The sequence below is a fragment of the Acyrthosiphon pisum genome, chromosome X, assembly GCF_005508785.2.
Source record: "Acyrthosiphon pisum isolate AL4f chromosome X, pea_aphid_22Mar2018_4r6ur, whole genome shotgun sequence".
NCBI lineage: Eukaryota > Metazoa > Arthropoda > Insecta > Hemiptera > Aphididae > Acyrthosiphon > Acyrthosiphon pisum.
This window is the reverse complement of record NC_042493.1, coordinates 47,186,665-47,211,467: the sequence shown is the minus strand read 5'-3', so window position 1 is coordinate 47,211,467 and position 24,803 is coordinate 47,186,665. Positions and strand designations below refer to the sequence as shown.

The 24,803-nt window shown below is 28.3% G+C and overlaps 4 protein-coding genes across 7 annotated transcripts in view; 3 read left to right on the top strand and 1 right to left on the bottom strand.

Annotated features, from left to right (window-relative positions):
- LOC100164736 (phospholipid-transporting ATPase IA-like) overlaps nt 1-8,136 on the top strand; it is a 15,876-nt gene extending 7,740 nt beyond the window's left edge. Inside the window, exons 6-15 of one of the 3 annotated variants that reach the window (XM_016807904.2) lie at nt 540-736; nt 826-1,110; nt 1,949-2,101; nt 3,177-3,371; nt 4,743-4,901; nt 4,969-5,154; nt 5,423-5,680; nt 5,782-5,900; nt 7,592-7,726; nt 7,846-8,136. In XM_016807904.2, coding sequence (XP_016663393.1) covers nt 540-736; nt 826-1,110; nt 1,949-2,101; nt 3,177-3,371; nt 4,743-4,901; nt 4,969-5,154; nt 5,423-5,680; nt 5,782-5,900; nt 7,592-7,726; nt 7,846-7,906 — 1,748 coding nt within the window. In that variant the 3' untranslated portion in view covers nt 7,907-8,136. The remainder of the gene's footprint in view (nt 1-539; nt 737-825; nt 1,111-1,948; nt 2,102-3,176; nt 3,372-4,742; nt 4,902-4,968; nt 5,155-5,422; nt 5,681-5,781; nt 5,901-7,591; nt 7,727-7,845) is intronic. The other 2 variants (XM_029486698.1, XM_029486696.1) reach the window with 2 other exon arrangements.
- Nucleotides 8,137-12,503: 4,367 nt separating this feature from the next.
- LOC100159949 (deaminated glutathione amidase) lies at nt 12,504-17,141 on the top strand. The gene is made up of 9 exons (XM_029486702.1): nt 12,504-12,759; nt 12,902-12,926; nt 12,994-13,156; nt 13,229-13,384; nt 14,748-14,948; nt 15,406-15,618; nt 15,673-15,964; nt 16,048-16,223; nt 16,879-17,141. The coding sequence occupies exons 3-9, from the start codon at nt 13,001-13,003 to the stop codon at nt 17,032-17,034; spliced, it is 1,350 nt and encodes a 449-aa protein (XP_029342562.1). The 5' UTR covers nt 12,504-12,759; nt 12,902-12,926; nt 12,994-13,000; the 3' UTR covers nt 17,035-17,141.
- On the bottom strand, nt 17,133-20,592 carry LOC100168827 (centrin-like). 2 transcript variants are annotated; one of them, NM_001162329.2, is made up of 5 exons: nt 20,043-20,201; nt 19,282-19,456; nt 19,027-19,108; nt 18,740-18,924; nt 17,133-17,838 (listed from the first exon to the last, which is right to left on the bottom strand). In NM_001162329.2, exons 2-5 carry the CDS (start codon nt 19,414-19,416, stop codon nt 17,749-17,751), a joined length of 492 nt encoding a protein of 163 aa, NP_001155801.1. In that variant the 5' UTR covers nt 19,417-19,456; nt 20,043-20,201; the 3' UTR covers nt 17,133-17,748. The 2 variants fall into 2 exon arrangements, with proteins under 2 accessions (NP_001155801.1, XP_016663392.1); XM_016807903.2 differs by lacking the exon at nt 20,043-20,201 and adding an exon at nt 20,461-20,592 and having other exon boundaries at nt 17,579-17,838.
- A 614-nt stretch (nt 20,593-21,206) lies between these two features.
- On the top strand, nt 21,207-24,768 carry LOC100571427 (lys-63-specific deubiquitinase BRCC36; the record flags this gene model as incomplete). Its single annotated transcript, XM_003247392.3, is given in 5 exon segments — nt 21,207-21,600; nt 21,683-21,899; nt 22,566-22,654; nt 23,729-23,845; nt 24,663-24,768. Coding segments are annotated over 5 exon segments (649 nt in total), but the record flags the coding sequence as incomplete, so codon positions are not given.
- Between the last annotated feature and the right edge of the window lie 35 nt (nt 24,769-24,803).

Sequence of the window (24,803 nt, the reverse complement as noted above, 5' to 3'; positions counted from 1 at the left end):
GATTGTATAATAATATTCGCGGGTGCTTGGAAACTTCTAAAAGTATACTACTATATATCTATGATAGTACCCCGGTTTGGTTGTTGATGTATAACGCGTTACCTGATTTGATATTGTGATATGACTAATTTGGAATTTATTATTAATACCTATTAATTTTTTTTTCAATTAAGTATATTTTATGTGTATTAATACTTTATTGACTGAGAAATATTTGTATGTAATGAACCTACACTGTATGCATGTGTATAATATGTTTTAATATTTGTATAGACTACCCATAGATTATGCCATTGGTTATATTATATTCTAAAAATATATATAACAATACATACTCAATGATTATACATTTATACAATTATACTTATATGTATTTTTATTTTTTTTAATTTATTGTGTTATTATAATACTATTTGGGTATAAATGTGTAATATATTTATATTTTTTCGAGAGTAATATAGTTACGTTAATTTTTTTAAATTTTAGTTCACTGTTTCACAAATATTAATCTACCTACATTTTTTTATGCATAACATTAGATGAACAAGCATTAGTCATTGGATCTCAACAATTTGGATTTACATTTCATACTCGTTGTTCAACATCAGTGACTATAACTACATTAAACGGAGAAGAGACTTATGAAATTTTAAATATAATAGAGTTTACAAATTCTAGGAAAAGAATGTCAGTTATTGTTCGAGCTCCTGATGGTCAAATAAAATTATTTTGCAAAGTATTACTAGTGACAATAAATATTAATATAATATATTATCTTTATTATTTTAAATAACTTTCTTAACCCTGCACTTCCAATGGTTCTAGGGTGCAGATACGGGTATTATTAAACGCTTATCAAAATCTGGCGAAAAGTACAAACACCAAAGCCTGATGCACTTAAATGATTTTGCCCGCTCGGGTTACCGAACATTATGTTTTGCATATAAGAATATTTCTGAAAGCTTTTATAATAGGTGGAAAGATGAATATCTCAATGCATCAACTGTGTTAATAAATCGAGAAAGTGCCAAAAATAAAGTCGCTGAAAAAATAGAAAAGAAACTGACGCTGATTGGAGTGACTGCAATTGAAAATAAATTACAAGACAACGTTAGTTATTCATGCTTGTATTGTATATAGGATTGCATGATAGTATTTCATGCTTGTTTATTAATAGGATTACGTAGGTACATAATATATTATTACGTCCTACAAAATACCTAACAAGTATAATAGGTACTTAATTGCTGAGTAGCATAAAAAATCACTCAATATTTAATGAATCAATAGTGAGTTAATGGTCCATTATCATGTTTAATAGTCCATGATTGTTTCATAAAATTTTACTCGGCACAGTTTTTGGTATTGTTTTTTGTGGGTCCTTTGATATTATTTTTTATTAAAAAAATATTTATCCATTAATCATTTATTACCTAATTTTACTTTAATTAACTTACACTTTTTACGTTAATTAAGTCGGAACTTTTGAGGGGGACCCCTTGGACTCCTCCACTTTAAATCACCACTGCAGCTCAGCATATACCTATATATAATATTTTCAACAAGTGTAGGTCACAATTTTTAACAACACCACTACAAACAACATAGCACGGTAATTTCGATCCAGGCACATCCAGATCAAGAATGTGCAAATTCCCTGGGATTTAATTTTAGGAAATTTCATTGAATATTTCAAAGACCGAGATTTTATATTTTATAAAAGTTAGGTTAAACATGAAATAAAATAACAGTACCTGCTGCTTCTCTGTAGCTGCTACAATGTTATTTTGTTTAGTCATACAAATACCTACATATATGTAATATTAGACCATTATATATTTATATTATTGTGTAATTATTACACAAACCTATTAATTACATTTTTTTTACAAAAACAATTTATTTGTATTTTAACATCTCTTATTTTGATTATTACTAATTTCTTCAGGTACCAAAAACTATCCAAGCATTAATGTGCGCAGCAATCAAAATATGGATACTAACTGGAGATAAAGAAGAAACAGCATTAAATATTGGATTCTCCACAACACTCATTACACAAGATAGTTCAATAATTATTTTTAATGAATCTAATTTAACGGTAAATGTATGAACAAGTATTATGTAGGTATTTATATTCAAATAATTTGAATCTTTATCACTTATCAGAAAAATAATTCTTATTGTGGAATATTAAAATGTTTCCCTATAACTATAATGTTAAAGATTTTGAGTGAAGTGATAAATATGTAGCTAGTTACCAATGGTTTTAATTGGTCTGTAGGTAGAGAGCTTTTATTTCTGGCCGTTATTAATATCAGTAGTCAATACTATTATTGTTTCATATATTTAAGCCTACTTAATGGATTGACTGACAATCAAACATATATATATATATATATTACTTCAGTCTATAGCAGTGTTTCTCAAACTGTAGATCGCGACCCATTGATGGGTCATGAGTCAATTCTTGTTGGGTTGACAGACGTTTTTTGAATTATATAGACTCTAAGAAATTTATTCATTAAATACCAATATTATATTCATTATAATTTATAAATTAATTATTAACTAATAAGTTATAATAATAGTAATCAAATTTTGTTTTTAAAACTAATTTTTGATCTATAGACATTACAGGATTATTAAGAATGATGATTTAGTAACAAAAAACATGCAAAAGTAGGTAAATGATGTTTTCTTTAAATTGAAAAGTTTTGAAAATGTATTAATTTATTATATTTTCTCAAAAGCCTTGAACTTGTTAAAATTAATAGTATCACAATTCAATATTAGTACCTATCTACCTATAGAAAATAAATAACTAATGACGTATTTTCTAAAACATTGGAAATTATGTCTATTATACTTTACTATCTAATATTGTATTAAAAGCTTCACAATTCAGATGAAAATTATGTAGATTGATATTTATAGATTTGTTATGAAAAATAGCAGGACAAGTGTTTTAACTCAAGTTATTTTTTGGTAGCTAATTGTTAAAAATTTTAATTGGTTATATGTTAGAGGTATTATTATGCTTAGAAATACACTAAATAATAATTAATAATTATGCTAATTGATTACTGAATAAAATATTTCCTACTTAAATCAATAGTTGTGGCTAAAATTATTTTAAAACTATTCATAGTTATCTAATTTAAATACATTTTAAGGATCTCAGGCATACTATAAATCAAAAAATATACAATCTGGGTCTTACAGTTGAAACAATGAATTGTACATTGATAATAAGCGGACGATTGTTGAAGCATGCATTGTCAAGTGATCTTAAAATGAAATTTCTCAAGTTGTGCTTAGACTGCAAGTCTGTTATTTGTTACAGAATATCACCTACACAGAAAGCTGAGGTAAGTGTTTAACTGATTTAAACTATAATTTTAATTTGTACTTATGATAAATTATGATTTATAAATTATGAGTTACGACTCATATAGGTTAGAAAATTTGAAATACCTACCTGGTATCTGAAAATACTTTGGTTAAGATTGAAAGTGAAAAATACTTTGGTTAAGATTGAAAGTAAAAGTTATCAAAGAAATAGATAGGCACCTACGATAATTGACAGTATAATCATATAATAATATAAATTCTAATGTTTAACTTAGATCTTCGAATTAAAACACATAATAATATGTAACATTATTATATAAGAATAAACGATGATAATAATACAATTAAATGCATTGTAAATAAAACAGAAACAAATATTTTAGTGGTCCTGTAGGAATTTATATTATATGCTTGTAAGAAGAATCTCAGGCAAAATTCAATATAGAAAACCAGTTTTATTCTACATTCTGAACAGAGCAAATTAATTTATTGTTTTTAAAATGATGTGTGTTTTTTTTCTGTCTGTCAGCAACATTTTGGGTAGTAAAAATGCTCCGATTTTCAAGATCAGGATCTTTTCTTATAGAAAATTGGATCTAGTTGGTACTTTTGGGAGTTCAAAATTGAAAATTCCAAGTAGTTTTAGAAAGCGTCAAGAAAAAGAAAAAAAAGTGAAAAACTGGTAATTTTTACGCTAAAACAATTTTTTAAAAAAATGGATTTTATTATTTTGGTGTAACTCAAAATTTAATAACCATAGACCCTTGATATTTTTACCAAATATTTATATTAGTATTTTCCATAAATGGTAACATTTCCGAAATATTTTGACTCTTTTTTAGTTAGTTATAACCTTGAGGAATTTTTCAAATTTTGTAAAAGTTTTTAAAATTACTCTCAATTAAAACTTTTTTGCTTATTAATTCGCTTATTAAAGAAGCTTAAAAATTTAATTCTAGGTTCATGAAAAATGTCTTTAATTGAAGTTCAAAAATATTAAAGATATATATATATATAGGCTCAATTATTTTTTATATGCATTTAAATTTCTAATTTTATAAAAATTCATCAAATATTCAAAGAATTTTTCAGTTAAAAATGTATAAAAGTTTTTCCTTTCATAGCTTATATATACATATATAATGACATATGTTATCAAACTGTATAACAATTGCAAATTTTAAATTGCTTTAAATTTAAATTACCAGGAGAAGTAAAAGTTACATTAGAATTACATAAGTTCTTTCAAATCATAGTAGAAAATAATTTTAATTTAAAAACTAAGTTGTGTGTAAATGTAATCTATGGGATACTAAAATATTAACATAATATGTTAATTAGCTTTTAGAACAAAAAATATATTAAAATTGCTGAAATTAATGTAACAGATTGTTGATCTCGTAACAAAATACACAAATGAAGTAACCTTAGCTATAGGCGATGGAGCTAATGATGTGCCAATGCTCCATAATGCTAGTATCGGAGTGGGTGTAGTAGGATTAGATGGACTACAAGCATATAATGCTTCAGACTATTCAATTGCTCAAGTAAATAAGTAAACCTAAAATATTTTAATTTTAAGTAAAAAAATAAAGTGGATAAATTTTTTTTCAGTTTAATTATTTATTAAAGTTATTGTTTGTGCATGGCGCTTGGAATTATGAAAAGATTACCAAAATGATTTATTTTTATCACTACAAAACTGTTATTTTTAATTCATTACAATTATGGTTTGCCATTTATTCTGGATGGTCTGGTGAAGTATTATTCGATAGATGGAATATTTTCATGTACAAATCAGTAAGTATCCAGATGAAGTGATAAGTTAGTCATAGATTTATAAAGTAAATGTAATTCATAGAAACTAATTTTGTTTCTTGTGTATTGTTCCCTCCAGAGGTAGGTACCTATATGAGGAGTGAGCACATTATAAAACTCCTAGTTTTTATCCATGTAAACATACCGCTTGTGATAGGTACCTATCAACGACTAATCTTTGAAAGCTATTAGAGAACCTTAAATTAAAATTAATTATCAGGTGTTAATGGTTTTTTTTTTGTGTGTTTAGCTATTTACAGTTTCTCTACCGTTCGTAGTGGGACTATTTTTAACTACATATTCAACAGAAACAAGATTAAAATGGCCACAGTTGTACTATCAAACACAAAATGTGTTTAGTTTAAAAATGTTTTGGATATGGATACTTAACGCTTTATTTCACTCCTTACTCTTATTTTGGTTATGCTTATTTATCATGAGACATGAAGTTATATGGACCAAAGGGAGAGTAGGGGATTATTCAGTATTTGGAAACGTCATATACACTGTAACGCAAATAACATAATGATTTTCTAATTAACCTATCATACCTTAATCATATTTTATGTTTTATATTAATTTTAATACTATTGTTTGTCATTTATTTAGTGTACATTGGTCATTGTGTGTTTCAAGGCCGGTTTGCATATTCAGTCATGGTCTTTAATCGTACACTTAGCTATATGGGTATCCATACTATTATGGATTTCATTCATAATAGCTTATAAGTAATATATATACCTACTTACATAATTAATAATTTACAATAATGAATATTTTACCATACTCTGTTTCACGAGAACAGAGTACCTATAGTTAAAATTTAAAAGGATGTTATACCCACATGTGTTGTCTCAGTTTGGGCGCTCACGAATTGCCTCCCATCTGACCCTCAATTTGTCCTTCGTGAATTTTTTTTTAAAAAAGGTTACCCGAATTTTCTCTCGATTTCAAAATATTATTTACTCGAATTGTCTTTTATTTTAGGTAGTGACCACCTTGTACTGGAATCGCCTGCCTTAACTATAATTAACCGATTTATGTTAACTTATAACCTTATATTATAAAAAAAATTAATAAATCAAATAAACTTAGTAAATTGAGTCAATGCTGATTGATTTAATGTAAATTAAGGTTAACTAAATGTTTTAGTAAATATAATTTATAATTAATAATAATAAAAATAATAGATGACCAATATATAACATAATTTAGATGAAATATCATTCTGTTATACAGTGAAAAACTTTTTAACTGAATTTTATTACGTTGATTGGTTTTTAAATGGGTTGAACATATCTTTTTAGGTACATGTCCATCGTTTATGTCATTAGCTAAGTATTTTTGAAATCCAAACTTAAAACCTTCACTTATTATAAGCCCACACCTTTAATTATTGCCATATAAAAAAACTTCTAAAAGCTAAATCTTATGAAAGGCAATGCAATAAACATTCTTTATTTGTATTTATATTTATTTTTAAAACAATGACAAAAAAAACAAAAAAAACTATTACATAAGCGGTTTGTGCTCTATTGAATACAAATTTTATATTCTGAGCGGAGCTAGCGGTTTTACAATGGTGTTTATTTATTTATTTTTTTATCCTGTATACAAAATTTCTACCAGATGGAGTGCTTTGATTTAAACATAATATAGTATCTTATCTTTTAGAAAATTGGATACTTTAAGACTTTAAGATGGTACTTTAAAGTGGTCATTTTCAATTTTCTCAATAGTTATTTAATGCCACGGGAAAAACCACCGTCAAATTACGAAAAACCACTAAAAACAGGATTTTAATCTTAAACCCTTTGTTTATCACCATAGAAACGAATAAAATATTGTGACGAATTACCTAGTGTTTTTTACAATATAAAAAATAAAATATCCAGACTGACAAACCGTCTCCGCTTAGAATCGTTTTCATTGAATTTAAATTTTATAGAATACATTATACAATGACCCACTTGTAACCAACACTACAGAGACATCAACTTATCTGCTTTTTTTTATTCTAACAAAATAGTATATTTACAATCTGTAATACCAATCTGTATTTTATGTACAATAAGTTAATTGTATAACTTAAAATTAAAATAACAACATGAAATCACGTGAAGAGGGACCACCATTTTGGAAACCCTCTTAGGGGTTCTTAAATTTAAAAAAAAAATGAAAATTTTATTTTACCTGAAATGTTGAAATTTCCAACAGCGCTAATGTGCTCAAGGGTGGAAAATGTAGATTTTTCCTATGCATTAATATTATCTGGTGCCGGACCTGCCTGCATGTATACTCTCTCCGTTTAACAATCAGGCTTTCAAAATTGTTTTAAATTATTATATGATTATAAATACTTAATATTTTTTGTAAAAATTATATACTTATACTTTTTCTGTTTTGTTTTACTATTTAGTGAATTAAAGATTATTTTAATGCATTTTACTGTGTTCATCAATGTAAATGAAATCATATTTAGTTCATCAATATTTTGGATTACAATAATATTTATAGCGAGTGTAATTCTATTACTTGATATTGTGATTATAACGTTAGTATATTTAAGTACTTATGATTTAACATGTTGTATACCTACAACATGTTGTAACCTACCTACTTATATTTTCATTATTTTTGTTTTTATTTATATTTTACATAATTTTGTTTCAGAATTCAGCGGACTTTAAGCAGTGATACGATGATTAAGAAAAATGGAAATTTAGAAAAATAATGATACCAAAATATTACATAATATTATGTGACTGTTACCTACTTCTAACTTTATTAAAATAGAAGTTAATAGTTATTATCGATTTTAACCAAATGTAAATTTATGATTATGTATATAGTAAAGATTAAAATAATTTGCTAATTTTTAAAGATAGATTAAGTATATAACTATATAACTCAAGTTCATAAGCGCAAATAGGGGGAGGGCTTTAGGGGCTAAGCCCCCCCAAAATGTCCATAGCCGTCCCAAACATTTCCTACATTTTGTTTTAAGGTTATTTAATATTATCATAGTAAGGCCCTATTAGCCCCCCCCCCCCAAATCTCAAACGCTATTTGCGCCTATGCTCAAGTTCCATACAATTCCATCCTCAATATACTATGGGTACTTAAGTTCCTATAGGTATCTATTTGACACTAAATATATATAGTGATTTTGGGTAACCGATATAGATTTTTAGAGTGTTATATTTTCTATCTTATGCTCTCACCAGTGACGGAACAAGTGCTCAATTTTTAGAGGGGGGAGAAGTTCAAACCAATTAACAACATCAGTATCGATCTACTATAATTATTACTTATTAGTACAATTAATATAGGCACTAATATTTAATAATGATTAAAGTTTAATAACTTCACTTAACTGAATGTCCGAATGGGTACTGTTTTTTTTGATGCACTATCGCACGGCATCGGACCGTTCGACTTATCTTTATTATATTATGTAAATAGGCGCTTGTGGTCATTATTATGTAGGCGTGTATCAGTATTCCGACTAGGCGACAAACAGCGACGGAAAAATAAAGTATTATGTAAAACTACGTCTCTCAAAACGAAATTAAATTAGATTACGAAATAAAATCATTTGAATATTTATTTTATATCAACATTTTTCCTTAACATTTTGGTCTTTCTCCCGTGATTTATATTAGTATAGAGAACGTTAATCTCAACGCGGTAAGGTGCAAAAATTGTGTTTTTGGAAAAGTACCACTAGGTATCGTTGCGTTTAACCTCAAAAGTCAAAGTATGTGGTAGTCGTTGAATAGGTATCATTGTTAAAATATTTAAGACATCGAAGTGTACTGTAAAGTGCGAATATAGTCAATACAGACTCTGCAGCTGATACGCAGCGTATGAATACCTAAGAAGACAAGCGTAAGGTAAGGCCGTAAGGGCTTTATTAATATTATCCTAAACAAAATAAGGATTTCTTATAGGTTTTTCTAAGGACTGGCGTCTCGCTGTATAATTAATAATAATAATAATAATTAGATAGGTTACCTTTAAATTTGCTATACAACTATTGAACCATTACTTAAGGGGTGAAGGACAAATGGTTAGGTTATACAACAACAAGATCGCGTACTAACCGGTAAGAGTTAAAATACCTAATAAGTTTATAAAAGTAATAACTGTAGGAGAAAACCGATTCTAAGAAATATGATAAAATAAAAACAAACCAGGAAAGGTGTATAAGTAGGCGGTTTATAGTGAATCGTATACTGATACTCTTCTAGCTTTAGTCACAAGCGCGTAAGCCAAGGCCCAGGGTCCGTTAAATTGAAAAGCCATAGTAATGCACGATGATATGTTGCAACATTAAATTGTTGACCAAAAAGATATGGTCGAAAAACTTTTATTCCTCAAACTACGCTTTGATTTTTTTTACGTTTTGTGGAACCGGGAATTTCTGGACACAATCTACTTTTTGTGGATACGATTTCATTCCTTCATCGGTAGTCCGATGGTCTAGTTAAGTTTCTTTCTTTCAGAGGAACTTACTTTTCATTGGTTGCAATTTTAAATTATATTTTGTTAGTCTGTTGAATATGTCTATGAGTTTTTGTGAATGGTCTGCTAGGTCCTTGACGTACACTATGATGTCGTCAAGATACACAAATGCCCTTAATCCATTTATACCTGTGAGCATCTTGTTCATTAATTGTTGAAAAGTTCCAGGGACACCTTTAAGTCCAAAGTGGCCCTTTTAAGCGGAAAAAGCCGTCTTATCACGATCTGTAGGGTTCATTTGGACTTGGTGGTAACCCAGGGCTAAATCAAAGGTTGTATTATACTTTGATTTGCCCAACTCATCGGATATGTCGTTGATATTTTGTAGCGGGAAAGGGTCTCCCACAGTTACTTGATTTAATTTTCGGAAGTCCACACAGACTCGATATTTCATTTTTCCAGTGATGTCAGGCTTTTTGGGGACTACCAAAAGTGGCGCATCCGTGGTGAAACACCAGCAATGATGATTCCTTCCTTTTATTGTGTCTCCGTTTGTTCGGTTATCTCGTGTCGATGGCATTGTGGAAATCGATAGGATTTCTCGTTTATTGGTTGTACTGCTTCGGATGTTCTGATTTTTGTAGTGATTTTATCTTTCGCTAATAAGAATGCATCTGAGTAGTTGTTGCAGATTCATAGCAATAAGGATTTTTCCTCTGTGTTTAAGTGATCCATGTGGAGTGATTTGTGTTATTGGATTAGTATACTATCTTTGACATAGTATCCTGGATGTTCTTGAATATGCATTTGATTGACAAAGGTTTCATTATATTCTTCGTGAATTAACTTATATAAACTAGGAAGATGAAGTTGAAGGAAATTTTCTGTTAGATTGATCAGTGAAATGAAATCGAATTTTTTTATTGTGGCGATACAGTTACCACATGTAAAAGATTCTGTTATTTCTTGGTTGTCAATAAGTATTTGTAGATTCTCTGCTTTGTTTGGAGCTCTGTACGTGGTTGTAACGTGATATTCAAAGTATCCGTGGGTATTGACTTGTTGGTTTTATAATTTAATATAACTTTTTGTTTGGTAATAAAAGGTTTACCTAAAATTCCTTAGTCAGGAACGGGGAAGGAGGACTGAACAACATGAAATTCCGTATTTTGTTGATCATCTTCTACACGAACTTCGATTGTTGTAGACAGTGCCGTATTTACCAGTAAACACTATAAGCTAGTGCTTAGGGCGGCAATTTCTCAAGGGCGGCAAGTAATTTTTAATATTACATTTTTACTAAAATAAATGCAACTAATTATAATATATTTTTAGACCAACGGGATTGTGGTAATATTTGTATTTTATGTTTTTCAATTTCATAATCGTAGAGTTTATCGCTCTATTATATAGCATTGCTGCATTATTTGTACATTTTTCGTTATCGTGTTGTAAACAAGTGGATACGACGATCGTAAAATAAGTTATTTATATAACATGGGTTGACGATTGTGTGTTTATCTGCATTTAATCACAATAAAAAAAAACCAATCATTAGTCAATGCAATCGCGAACGAGCTTATAGTGTGGCATGTTCTATAGTATTATAGTAACGAACGTGTTCGGTGTTATTTTTTTTTAGTGCAGACGAAGTTGACACTTCTTATTTGTATGAATATTTGATTTTTTTAAATTTTTATTTGTAATATTTTTAATAAAACTATAGTAAAATGAGTGACGTTCGATCACGTTTAAATGGCTATGAGTATAAAAAAATCGCGGAAGAATAAAAAACTAAATAACTTAGTGCAAAAAATCCCAAAAATAGATTCTTTTTTTAAACCAACCATTTTTTTTAAATGAAGTTGACAATTATGAAACTACACAGAAAACGCTCGCTAGTTGTCCACATGAACGAGCTGGGTTCCGCCCTAAATCCTAATAGGAGTTGCTATGATCAGGTAATGGCATTTACTAGGTACTACCCATTTATAAAATGGGTATGACAGCAACGTTAAAACTGTAATGGCATTCATAAATTTATCATCTGCCTATGACACTGTCTGGAGAAAAGGGCTTTTATCAAAATTCCTGGATGTGATCCCATGCAAAACGTTACTAAGACTCCTCAATAATATGCTTAGTAACAGATTTTTTACTGTTTATATTAGTGAAGAAAAATTTAAAACAAAGACGCTAAACAATGGCCTCAAGTGTTAGCACCTCTTCTCTTTAACCTCTATTTCAAGGACCTACCAGCGATCACTGCAAAAAAATGTATGTATGCTGACATAGCCCTAGTTTGCCAGCGTGTAAAATACATCATGTTTGAGGGCCTTGACAAATAGATAAATTCTACAATCAATGGAGACTCAGACCAAATACCTACATCAAAAACGGAAGTCACCTTCTCCCATCTGAATAACAGAAGATAACCAGGGTATACGGGTGCAGTATGGGGATACGACACCCAAATCCTCGCCCCTGTAATTACACTATTGGCACTGTAGCCTGTAGGTATTAAAATATATCTTAACTACCTAATTGCTCAATTAAATAATAAAACAATTTATAATTATAAATTACAACTTATAACACAATATTATTAATTATTATATTATAATTGTTATAATATTATGTATAATACATATATTCATATATATATTTTAATTTTTTTCCGTGGGCTTTAGCCTTTATTTCCGCCTACCGAACAGTTAGTCAGTCAGGACAAATTCTTTTATTTAAAATTATATAGATTATTTATATTTATACAACACAAGTCCGTCGTACGCTTAGATCATATACGTATATGATCTAAGGTCGTACGTGATTTAGGCATTATCAGTTTTATTCAGTTTTTATCAGCACGGATAATACTTATAATCACAAACTGATAACGAGAACATCATATGGAAATTAAATGAAATCAGATGAAAATGTTAAATTCTTATCGTTGGCCCTTGCACTGTTGCAGTTGCCACTTGCCAGTTTGCAGTTTGCACTTCACGTCATTACTTGTGTATTTTCGAAAATTGTGTTCAGCGGATTAAATATTAGGGAAGACTAGATATATTAGAGTCTAAACTACACACATTACACGACAATATTGTGGAACGATTGGTAGGTAAATACAATTATCGAAAATTAAATGACAAGGGCATGATTACTATAGTTTGTAACTAATTTGTATTGATACGAACGATCATTAAGAATAATATACTATAATGATGATCTCAAGTTCTTAATTCAGTTGATCCCACAGCTATCTACCTACTCGAACGTCATTGGTACGTAATTGTTTCACTAATTGTTATTGTTGTTAATTGCGAAAAAAATCATTTAACGTTGTCTCAGTTGTCAGATGTTAATCAAACGTTTGTATTCAATTTTTAAAAATACATTTTCTGACATGGACAATCTTATTGCTGTTTGTCAAATTACATCGACTGCCAATAAAGAAAAAAACTTTCAAGCGTGCAAGGCACTAATTACTAATGCTCATAAATGTGGAGCTAAAGTAAGTATGGATAGTATGAAATTGTTTTACAATTATCTGAACAGGTAATTGCTATTAATTTGTTGTTTCCAGATGATTTTCTTGCCAGAGTCGTTTGATTACATTGAAGAAGATAAAGCTAAATCATTAGAGATGGCTGAATCTCTAGATGGATCTCTTATCAATAATTATAAATCATTAGCTAAGTCGTTGGATATTTGGCTCTCTTTAGGTGGATTTCATGAAAAGGTAATACTGACTATTTTATAAATTATAATAATTTTTGATTGATAAACAAAACAAGTAGACATTTATTTTTAATGTAGTTAATAATATGTTAAATCATAGATAATACTGACAAGTGACAACCATGTTCATTAATAAAATTGTTATATTTAGTTGGTTTATTTGTAGGTGTTTATATATTTGAATAAAAAAAATACACTAATAAGTAGATGCTACTTTTGTAAAATGTTAAAATATTAAGTTTATATAGCATATATTAATACAATAAACATAAATGCATTTGTAGGATTTGTTAATTAGACATAGTTAATCAACATTATATAAGAGTTAAAACATATAGCTAATATTAAATAGACCTCATAACATAGCTCTATTCACAATTGAACTATATTTCAAGAAGTAATAAAACCAAATTACTTATTAACTATTTATTTTTTACTGTGTCACTTTAATATAATATTAGGAAAATAAATCTGACACAAATTTTTTGAATTTTGTGATTTTTTTATTTATTATTCTAGATAAAAAACTTTTTCAATTAGTAAAAAAGTTTAAAAACTGAATCCTAAGTTCCTTATAAATTTCATTAATGGAAGCTTAATAATGTTCAAGATACATAGACATGATTATTTTTTATATTCAGTTAATGTTCAAATGTTGACATTGCGAATATTTTCAAATTAATTTTCAGTTAGAAATTCATAAAAGTTTTTCTTTTCATAGTTAACTTTAGAAATTCTAATAGAACTAATTATTTGCCACACATTTTTCTACCTTTAATGAAAAACAAAAAGTTTACTGGAAAGTAACAATTTTTTATGAGCTCTTGAACATATAATTTTTACAATTTTTGATATTCAGCGGTAAATTATAGAATTCCCGTTAATAGATTTTTGATATCTTGTTGTATTTCCAAAAGAAATAACCGTAGACTCTTAAAATATTCACCAAATATTTACATTAGCATTTTAGTAGCCAATTATATACAAAAAATTACTATCCTGCCCATCGTTGTCCATGCCAAAGATTTGTCATTTTTTTATAAATATATTTGTAAACAATGGTATATCATACACACATCTACTAATTGTAATAATAATATATTATATACCTTGTACCTAACCAAAATATAATAGAAACCATATAAATAAACAAAAATAATATTTTATACATTATAAATAAAATAATATATGGAAGGCTTACAACTATATTTAGACTTTAATAAATTCCTCCCTGGAATTTTTTCCCACTTAAAGCCCTGAAGAGATCCAACATCAAGTGCTTTACTTATTAGTTAAATTAGTTTCTATTTTCATAATTAATTTATATAATATTTATACTAATAATATATTGAATTATTTTCAAGTTTTCAGAAACTAAATTAAGGAACACACATTTGGTTATCAACAATAAAGGAGAAGTAGCTGAAACATATCATAAAATACATTTATATGATGTACAGATACCTTCAAAAAATATCCAAGCCTTCGAATCAAATTTAGTTGAATCTGGTACCGAAATCTCACTACCAGTTAAAACTCCAATTGGGAATATTGGTTTAGCAATTGTATCCTTTTCTTTATCTAATATTGAAGTTAGAATAAATTATTCCCATTAATATATGAAATAAAGTCATAAGTTATAACATTTGTTTCAGCTGAACAATTTTTAAAGTGTACAATAACAATGTTGATTACAATAAAAAAAATGGTAATGTACACAATTATTTCATAAAAAATATCCATTAAGTTATATTAGTATTTGTATAAAAACATACAAATTGTTGGACAACACCATTATTTGCATCTTTAGAAAAATTGTCTGCTAAAATATATCTTTTTTTAATTTCTTAACAACTAAAATATATTGTTTCATTTAAATAATAATTGACTTGACATAGAATACCATACTAAAACTGCTTTGATCTACTTGATATTAAAATTAAAAATCAGGTTTTTTAAAAAATTTTAAATAGTTGTTACTTATTTATGCATGTAAAAATATTTCTTTATACAAAAGTTCAGTGTTATGATATGAGATTTTCTCAGATGGCTATAGCATTAGCCGAGAATGGAGCAGACATTTTAACGTATCCATCAGCATTTTTCTTCGGGACAGGTGCTTATCATTGGGAAATATTATTGCGAGCCAGAGCCATTGAAACTCAATGTTATGTAATTGCTGCTGCACAAACCGGCAATCATAGCTCAGCTAGAAAATCTTGGGGTCACTCACTGGTTTGTTTGATTACTATTTAACTTGTAAATAGTTTTATATTAAACATTGTGTAGGTAGTTGATCCACTAGGAACAGTAATAGCACAATGTTCTGAAGAACCCGGTTTTGTTTTGGCACCAATTGATTTATCATTAATTAAAAGTATTCGTCAGTCAATGCCTTTGGAATGCCATAGACGATACGATATTTACCCAAAAATGATTTCAAGTACCTTATGTAGGACTAAGTCTATTGAAGATTTTAATGAATTTAAATTTGGTTCATCAATAGTTAAAGGCTTACAAGTATTTTACCAAACACAATTATCCTTAGCATTTACCAATATTAAATGTGTTTTACCTGGACGTATCCTTTTTGAATACATTAAAACTATAATAATTTTAATTTATTTTTTCCGTGTAATATTTTCATTAAGTATCAATAACTAGATGTTTTAGTTGCTCCTCTTAGAGCTGTGGAAAAATTAACGGACTTATCCAATTACGAAGTTGAGGATCTATTCCTTGCAGTTCAAAAGGTTCAAAAAACCATTGAACAAGTACACAACACTAATTCATCATCTATTGTTATTCAAGACGGTCAACATGCTGGACAAACGATTAAAGTATGTACTATTAATTTTATTTTAATATATTAGATACTGTGGTTAAATTCTTAGGTATGTCAACATTTCTTGGTTTCTAGTGTCAGATACAAAGTTGAAAGTTCTATAAGAAATTGAGGATTTAAATTTTTATTATCAGATCTGTAGGAATAAATATTATGAACAAAAACTGTTTTTCTAAAATATATGTATTTAGTAGTTCATCCTAAATGGTACTATTTTAATTTTATATCAAAATTATTTACTCTCATTATTTATTTGATTAATGATTTCTTTTAAAATTACCTTTATGCTTAAAAGTGTACATTTAATTTGTGCATACAATTATTTATTATAAAACAAAAGCCCATGAATAAAAATATTTAAAATATTAGAGAAAATTTGAAACAAAATACAGTTTATTTTGCTCCTAAAGGTATTTACTGTTAAATATTTATTATATTAATTAAAAAGGTTAGTTTTTTTTATCAAAATCAAAAAAGAAAAGTAGTATAAAAATATTTTTAGTACCAAACTGTTATTTTAATAGATGGTACTAAGCTATAAAAATGTTACTTTAAGAACAAAAGTATTAATTTAATTTAAATGTCATACATAATAACATGATCATCGAACATTGCAATACTTTATTCATGTTTATTATTAATATTATTAGCACGTTCATGTTCATATTATTCCAAGAAAGTCTGGAGATTTTTTGGTGAATGATGATATATACAGAAAATTACAAAATGAAAAATACTGCATTGATCCAAGGAGAAGCGATGAGGAGATGGCACAAGAAGCTAAATTATTAAGATCATTATTTTAAGTAACTTAGTTTTAAAAATTATTGCTATTAGTTGTTTAAATTAAATTTTTGCCTTTTACCAATAATTATAATACAAATATAAACTATATCACTATAAATTATTATAATTAATGTTTTTTTTCTCACTTTATTCTTAAACTATTAGATAATGTATAATATAATCAAGTCTCATGTGGTGAATACAACAAAAATGGACATAATACATTTTCTTCAAATAAAAAAAAAGGTTCCGTTTTCCACTAAAAAATAAAATTATTACCAACTCTTAGAAATATGAAAACATTAAACACAGTTTTTCTCCATAAAACAAGTATTGGTTATTATATTTCATTAAATTAAAATTTTTGGCAGGGTGATACAATAATATTGTACTCATGTTTGACTATGAAACACTTTAAAAAAAATGCTATAATTTAATATTTGGTATGTATCAACATAATATATTATATTATAACATTAATTTAAAATATTACAGCACACTGATTTTTCAGAAGAAAATTGAATTTAATGTTTCCATTTGTACATAGGTTATTAGAAAACTTTATTCTTTTGAGGAAACATTCTGTTTTTATTGTATAAAGAAAATATGACTGGCCCACAAAATATTAAGTGTTAGGAAGTTAATTATAAATGGTAACTGTGAAGAATTAATACAAAATAGTGTATACACAAATAAATAATATGTTTTTGATAGAACAAGGATGTAATATATATTTAATATAAATTGGTTTTCTTCATAATTTGAAGAAATTCTTCTTGACTGACTTCACCATCACCATCTTTATCTGCTTCGTCTATCATTTCCTACAATAGTCATATCACAATCAAAAATATATCAAATTAGTTTTATATAGTTGTATGTAATTATATAAATCATGGGTTTTATTTTTAGTGGGTCAACAATAATTTACTTTGATTTTTTTAAAATTCTATTTGATACATTTTATTAAAACAAGAGCAATCCATAATATATCAATTATGTATTCCTACCTATCTAAGTAATTAAAATATTTTTTTTTCACTGATACTGAGCAAATACCCCTATTTTCCCTCCCTCAAATATACCACTGGACTAGAGGTTCTCAAACTGTTGGTCGCAAACCAAATGAGGTTTGTGATAATAATGTTGATGGATCACATTAAGTTTTGAAATATTTTTATATTTTTTCATAATATAAAATATTTAGTATTAAATTAGTATAAAATATATCAATATAAAAATGAAAAGATATAATATAATATGATGTATATAAAAAGACTATAAATTCAAACAAATATGAAAGAGTATTTTTTGAGTAACTATATTCTATATTTATATTCAAATTTTGTTTTATCATTGATAATTATCAGCGAAAATTAGAAGTGTACTAGTAACGTGTCACCACAACGCTTTCAAGCTAATAGTTATCACAAAGATAGCAATGACAAAAAAAAGGTGATTAGTGATTTGTGGATTGCCAAAATTTAAATAAAATGGGTCTGTACTGTGAAAACTTTAGAACTCTCTGGCATAAATTGTTGCGTGCTTGGGTTTTTTTTTACTTCTGCTCAGTGAGGGGAGGGGGCGATTTCTCTTTGTACACCTCCTGCCTATAAAGAAAGAATGCCCATTGCTGGGTTGAAATGAGTTATTTCACTCGGCCACTATATATGTAAATTATAAATAGTTAATAATACATTTATATTTAAAACAATTTATATTAACCTGAAGTTCTTCATCGGCAATATTCTCGCCTAATTCTTGGGCAATACGTTTTAAATTGGAGAATGTTATTTTTCCTGTACAATTATCATCAAACAGTTTAAATGCTTTTATAATTTCTTCTCTTGAATCTTTATCTGCCATTTTTATGGACATCAAAGTGACAAAATCATCATATGTTATGACGCCTACATAAAATATTGATTATTATTATTTTAAATTTATCACAACTACATTAAAGTAACTAGGTATGTATAATCTAAAATTTGATAATTAAAAATATAACTTACCAGTATGCTGTTTATTTATGTTAAGCAACATACGTTTGATTTCTTCTTTTTTTGGTTCAAATCCCAAGGCCCTCATGGCTACCTAAAATTTTAATTGAGTTCATCATATAAGTAATATCATTTTAAACTAAAAATAATTTCTAACCCACATTTCTACCATAGGTACTACCATACTATTTCAACTCACTGATATCATACAGTGACTATAGTTAGCCTTAAGCTAAATTAATTTAATCTATTGATGCATCTAAATACCTTTAGCTCTTTGGTTTCGATTGTCCCAGATTCATTTACGTTAAACAATTCAAACGCTTCTTTTATATCAGCCATCTGTTTTTCACTGAACTCAAATTTGTTGCCTCCAGACTTTTTTCGGTTTGTCGCTGGCATATTTACACCGACTTATTGTGTTAGCAATAACAACAACAATCTAAACAAAAATATAAATCATATATAAGCGTGTGTTTAATGAACCATACATTTGACATCTCAATCGTCCTGCTGCTAAATTTTCAAAAACCATATTTTTAAATGAATGTACAGACAACAAAAATAATCAAATCCTGTGTACCAAGTAGGTAAGTGCAATACCGTGTGTACTATTAATAATAATTTGTATTAGGTACGGTAAACGCGGAAAATTCAGTGGGATTTGTAAAAAAATAATGAGAACGACGAGGGGACTATCGTTTGAGGAGTAAAAATCCGACAAGAAAATGGTTAGTGCATGGGTACAAAGTTCTGTAGGGTTGGTGAGGGGCGAGAAATCAGATTTGAGTAAGAACAAGTTACAACTCATTATATCTCTGTTCCTTATGTCCATTGCAGTTTTGTTGCTTTTAATATGTCATAACAACTCCAATGTGAAAACGGAAAATGACATTTTCCGTGTCTGAAATCAGTGGGACGTAAATTGTGTATCATAATATAAGTGTGTGTAAGACAGAGACACCGAACGCGTTTGTAGCGTACTATGGTCATATTTAAACACAACGATGACGGTCGTGCACACCAACCTAAACACGGAGCGTCGAATCGATGGCGAACGCCAACAGATGGGCACGGAATCGGCTGTATTATCACGGGCAAAAAGCAAGAGACGTCTTGCGCAGCTTCGCCTTCCAGTTATCGAAGAGAACGACGATCAGTGGAATACTGGAATACTGTAGATCGATGACGGGCGAAGGGGACGGAGCGGCAGCGCAGCTAGTGGCGCGGCTATCAATATCACACAACTAATCGGGAGACGTCTTATTTGTTTTTGTTGTGTAAACAAATCGTTTGCGTGCGCGACTAACCGTATCTAGGCAACGCGACGTCGATCGAGAGGTAAACATAAACAAATACGAAACGAGAGGACACAAGAGAACGCTCCATGCCCCCAATCCCTAACTAATAACAATCATTTCGTTCAGTAATCGATTTCATACATACGGTAGGTGGCGGGAGCCGGAAGAGTAGAGGATAAGTAGCGATAATGAGGAAACTTTTTCGTTTTATTTTTTCGTTACACATAGGTACCATCACATTAACAATTAACATATTCGCTCAGGAGTAGTCTAGTCTCAGAGAAATAGTAAATAGTAAAATAATACCATGATAAAATAATATATAAATTTGTATTGTAACCAGTGGCGCAAATAGGGGGGGGGGGGGTGCTTAGCCCCCTCAAAAAATAATAGTATACCTTTCTTAAATGTATGTACCCATAAATTATAATTTGAAAAAAAAATGTGTTGGGGCTTGAGCCCCCCCTAAGCATTTTTCCTATTTGCGCCACTGATTATAACAATAACATTGCTTGTTACAATAACAAGTATAATAACATGGTTGGTTAGAGCACTATAATAGCTATACTATACTTATAGTGCCTTAGGTTGGTGAGATATTATAGAGGTCTTATCATAAAATCAAGTGATGCACAAGTAAACATATATATATATATAAATTAAACAAGTTGGACTTTTAAATATTTATTTCATTATATTTTATTATAATAATAAATCCACCTTGATATTATGATTTTACCTCCGCTAGAATGAGAGGCAAAGATAAAAAATCTTTTTCCTCTTCCCCATTACTGCACTATAATATCGTTATTAGGGCCATATCTATAGATTTCATGTTTTCATTGTGCTGAATAATAATAATAATATGTAATGATATCATTATCTGTGTAAGGGCCAAGGCGGTGCATTTGATAACGGTGGCGCACTGGTTTAGCGCGGCTCTTTCGCTACGAACGACGGTCGAAGCGAGATCAATAAGCGATGACGGGTGCCGATCGCTGAATTCTGACAATCGCAGTTACACAGCATTGCATCTACCGCCGACGTGACATACTTTCATAGGGTTGTCTATAGTCGATTCGTCGACGTTTGTTAGACCTTCGCATCTGCACTTCGAGCGGTGTCGGGTTTAATCGGCGCGGAGTCTTTGAGCACAGGCGCAATCATGAGTAAACAGTTGGATCAGCTCACCGACGTGTTCATATCGGACGAGGTATTATTGATGTGCCATAACTTGGCGCTACTCACTGAAAAGGAAGAGGTTGCCGCTCTACTCATCGGCCAGGTAAGCTGCTGATGCCAGTTTTTACCATTACCTGCCCCAAACGCGTTCACTAAATCATGATCGATGTTGGTTTTTTTTTTAGAAAATAATACACGAGAATGGGATCACTGTATCTGTGACTGCGCTATCGATACCGCCCCGGGGAGAGATCAAAAAGGATCGCGTGGAAATCATGTCTGAAGACTTGGTAAACGCTATGGAAGATGCCAAACACTTCTCCCGCGTCAAAGGCGCTAACTTGAACGTCATTGGCTGGTATCATTCACATCCTCACATCACTGTGTGGCCATCTAATGTCGGTAAGTATTTAATAATTTTAATTTATGTTTATTACTAGTATAGGTATACATAATTGGAAAACTTTTAAAATCACTTCATCAATGCTGGTGGTTCATACTATGTTAATTATTTCAATTTCACATTAATCTTGTATTTATGTGGGTATTTAATAAGTCAGGGTATCTAATAGGTTGTTGGTAGTTGATTTTTTTTTTTTACCTATATCATACCAACAACATTTTAATAACCAAAGTACAATTGAGTCAATGTTGGATCGCTATACATAGGTTGGGAAACACTAAAGTATTTATTTAGAGTTAAAATCCATTATTAATTGATTGAACATTTTAAGTTAACTTGTTTAGATTCAAAGTTTTTACAATGTTGTTAAATTTTGCTTGTGCTTAGTAAATAGTAGAAAAAGTCAATTCACTAAATAACCTCCATTTTAAATTATATAGAAGAGATATACTTGTTATGAGGCTATGTAAAAGGACTTTCCGATACATAATAAATTATGTTTTTATTAAATTGACTACCAAGTTTTATCAAATTCATTACATTTGTTATAATAAATATTAATTTGTGTTCTAATACATTACCATTAATGTACAAAAAATATTATTACACTATTACGATGACATATTATTTATTTTGAAAAATATAATTAACATATATTTTTTCAGATTTGCAAACTCAATTGAACTTACAAAACATGGATTCATGTTTTATCGGTATAATTTGTTCCTCGTATAATACAGATACTACAACAATGGTAAGAAAATAAATAACAGAAGTACTTACTTGTATGAATGGCATTTTTTTTTTTGCTGGATCCTGGCAAATTGAGTATAGGAAAAAAGAACGACAATGTGGAAAATTAAATAGTGATTTGTAAATCACAGTGCTAGAAATTCAAAAATTTGTTTAAACCAAACAACAAATTTTAACACTGTCTATCCGTCAATTATTATTATTATTTGATGATTTAAATTGAATTTATAAGGTCGTAAGTTAGAGAAAAAAAAATATAGAATCAATATATTTTTATATACATTTATTTACCCAATATTGATATATTACAATAAATAGAATAACTGCATAAAAAAAATAAATGATAATTCAATTCTACTAAGATAGTTCATGAAATCATTATTTTTTAAATTTTAAAATTATAATTTACTTTTTAAAACTAATAATATAATCAGATGAATAGTTGCTTAAATATTTTAAAAGTGTATAAATAAGTTATAATAATTTCAGCTGTAAATATCATTTGTAAACAATATTTCATATTGTTTGAATTTTTTTCTTAATGTTTACAACAAATTATTTAAATGTCTACCTTTAGCTAATTACAGATGAACAAATATTTTGGAATGAATTTCTGTAAGTGTTGAACTACAACACAATCTAATAAAATTATTTTATTTTTATCATCATCTTGTGATTGATTTTAATTCAGTTTTTTTTCTTTGAAAATGTTGGTCTAAAAATGTGATTTATTCAATATATTATATGGTACACCTAAAAATAATTCATTATTATTTATTTGTTCAATTATATTTTGTCAAAGTATCATAATTTTTTTTCTATAAATTTAATAATAACATACGTATAGTTATTCAACTAGAATTTTCAGAATATTTTTATGACATATTAACTCAATAAATGCCCATTCAATGAATAAAAAAGTGATAACTAAGTAGTGAATAATATTAGTGTTGTATTTTAAGCTAGATATTATAAGATTTCTTTATTTTCATAAGATCTTAAAATGCCTTTATGTTGTAAATGAATCAGTTGTAATGTAGTAAGAAATATTTATAGTAATATTGTATTGTTCTAGATGAAAGAAATGAAAACAGTATGCTTTCAAGCTAAACAAATAAATGGTATGGTGCACAGAATAGATGTTAAATTTCAGATTGCACCTACAACTTGTACCAGCCAATTGTCATTTGGAGTAATTATTTTTTTTATAATCTTATATTTAATCAAATACTTCTATGCATGATTATATAATAATTGTATAATTCCAGAGTCTGTTACTTGGTGTAAACATAATACATTTCTTCATAAATGTATATATAAATACATGTATAAACGATACATATCGGGGAGGGGGGGGGGGGGGGTAGAAAAAGGGACCCTCTTTCTCATATCTTTAAATATGTCGTATTAGACAAATTGTTACTAATTATTTCTTTTGCTTCATAGCCTTATATTTATTGATTTAAAATGTTTTGGTTGTAGGTCTATAAATTTGACATTTTTACTATAACATTAAATAAATATATATATAATAATTAACATTTAAATTTTATAAATGTATACAAAATAATGTGGGCATTTTCTACCTTTGCAGTAACTAAAAAAAAAAAAATCCTAAAATCTACTTACAAGTCATTTTAATATTAAACTTACAACCTTTTTATTTAGTGATTCAATGTTATTTTTTACATAAATAACTGTTAAGCACTTGGTATCAAATTACAAGTTATTGACAGGTTTGGACAATAATACATTTTTTAGTTAAACAAATTAAAATCATATTACAAAATTCTGAAATCAGAATTTTCAATAATTTAAATTGTTGCTTGAGAAATATTTGCAACAAGAAATCGATCTACAATTTGGTTGTATATAGAGATTTAAAAAATTTAATGTACAGTTTAATATTTTATTTAATCATAATTTTTGGCATTTATAAAAATTACTTTTATATAAATCTGATCAAAAACATATTTGTAAATATAGCTAATTCATTTTTATACCATTAGGTAATTGTAAAGCACATAGAAACATTGTATGACGAACTCATAAAAAATTATAATGAAGCAAATGAAGGTGTTATAAGTCCAATGGCTCAGCTTCATAATGATTCAGGTAAATTCCATCACAAAAAGAATTAATTATGTAAA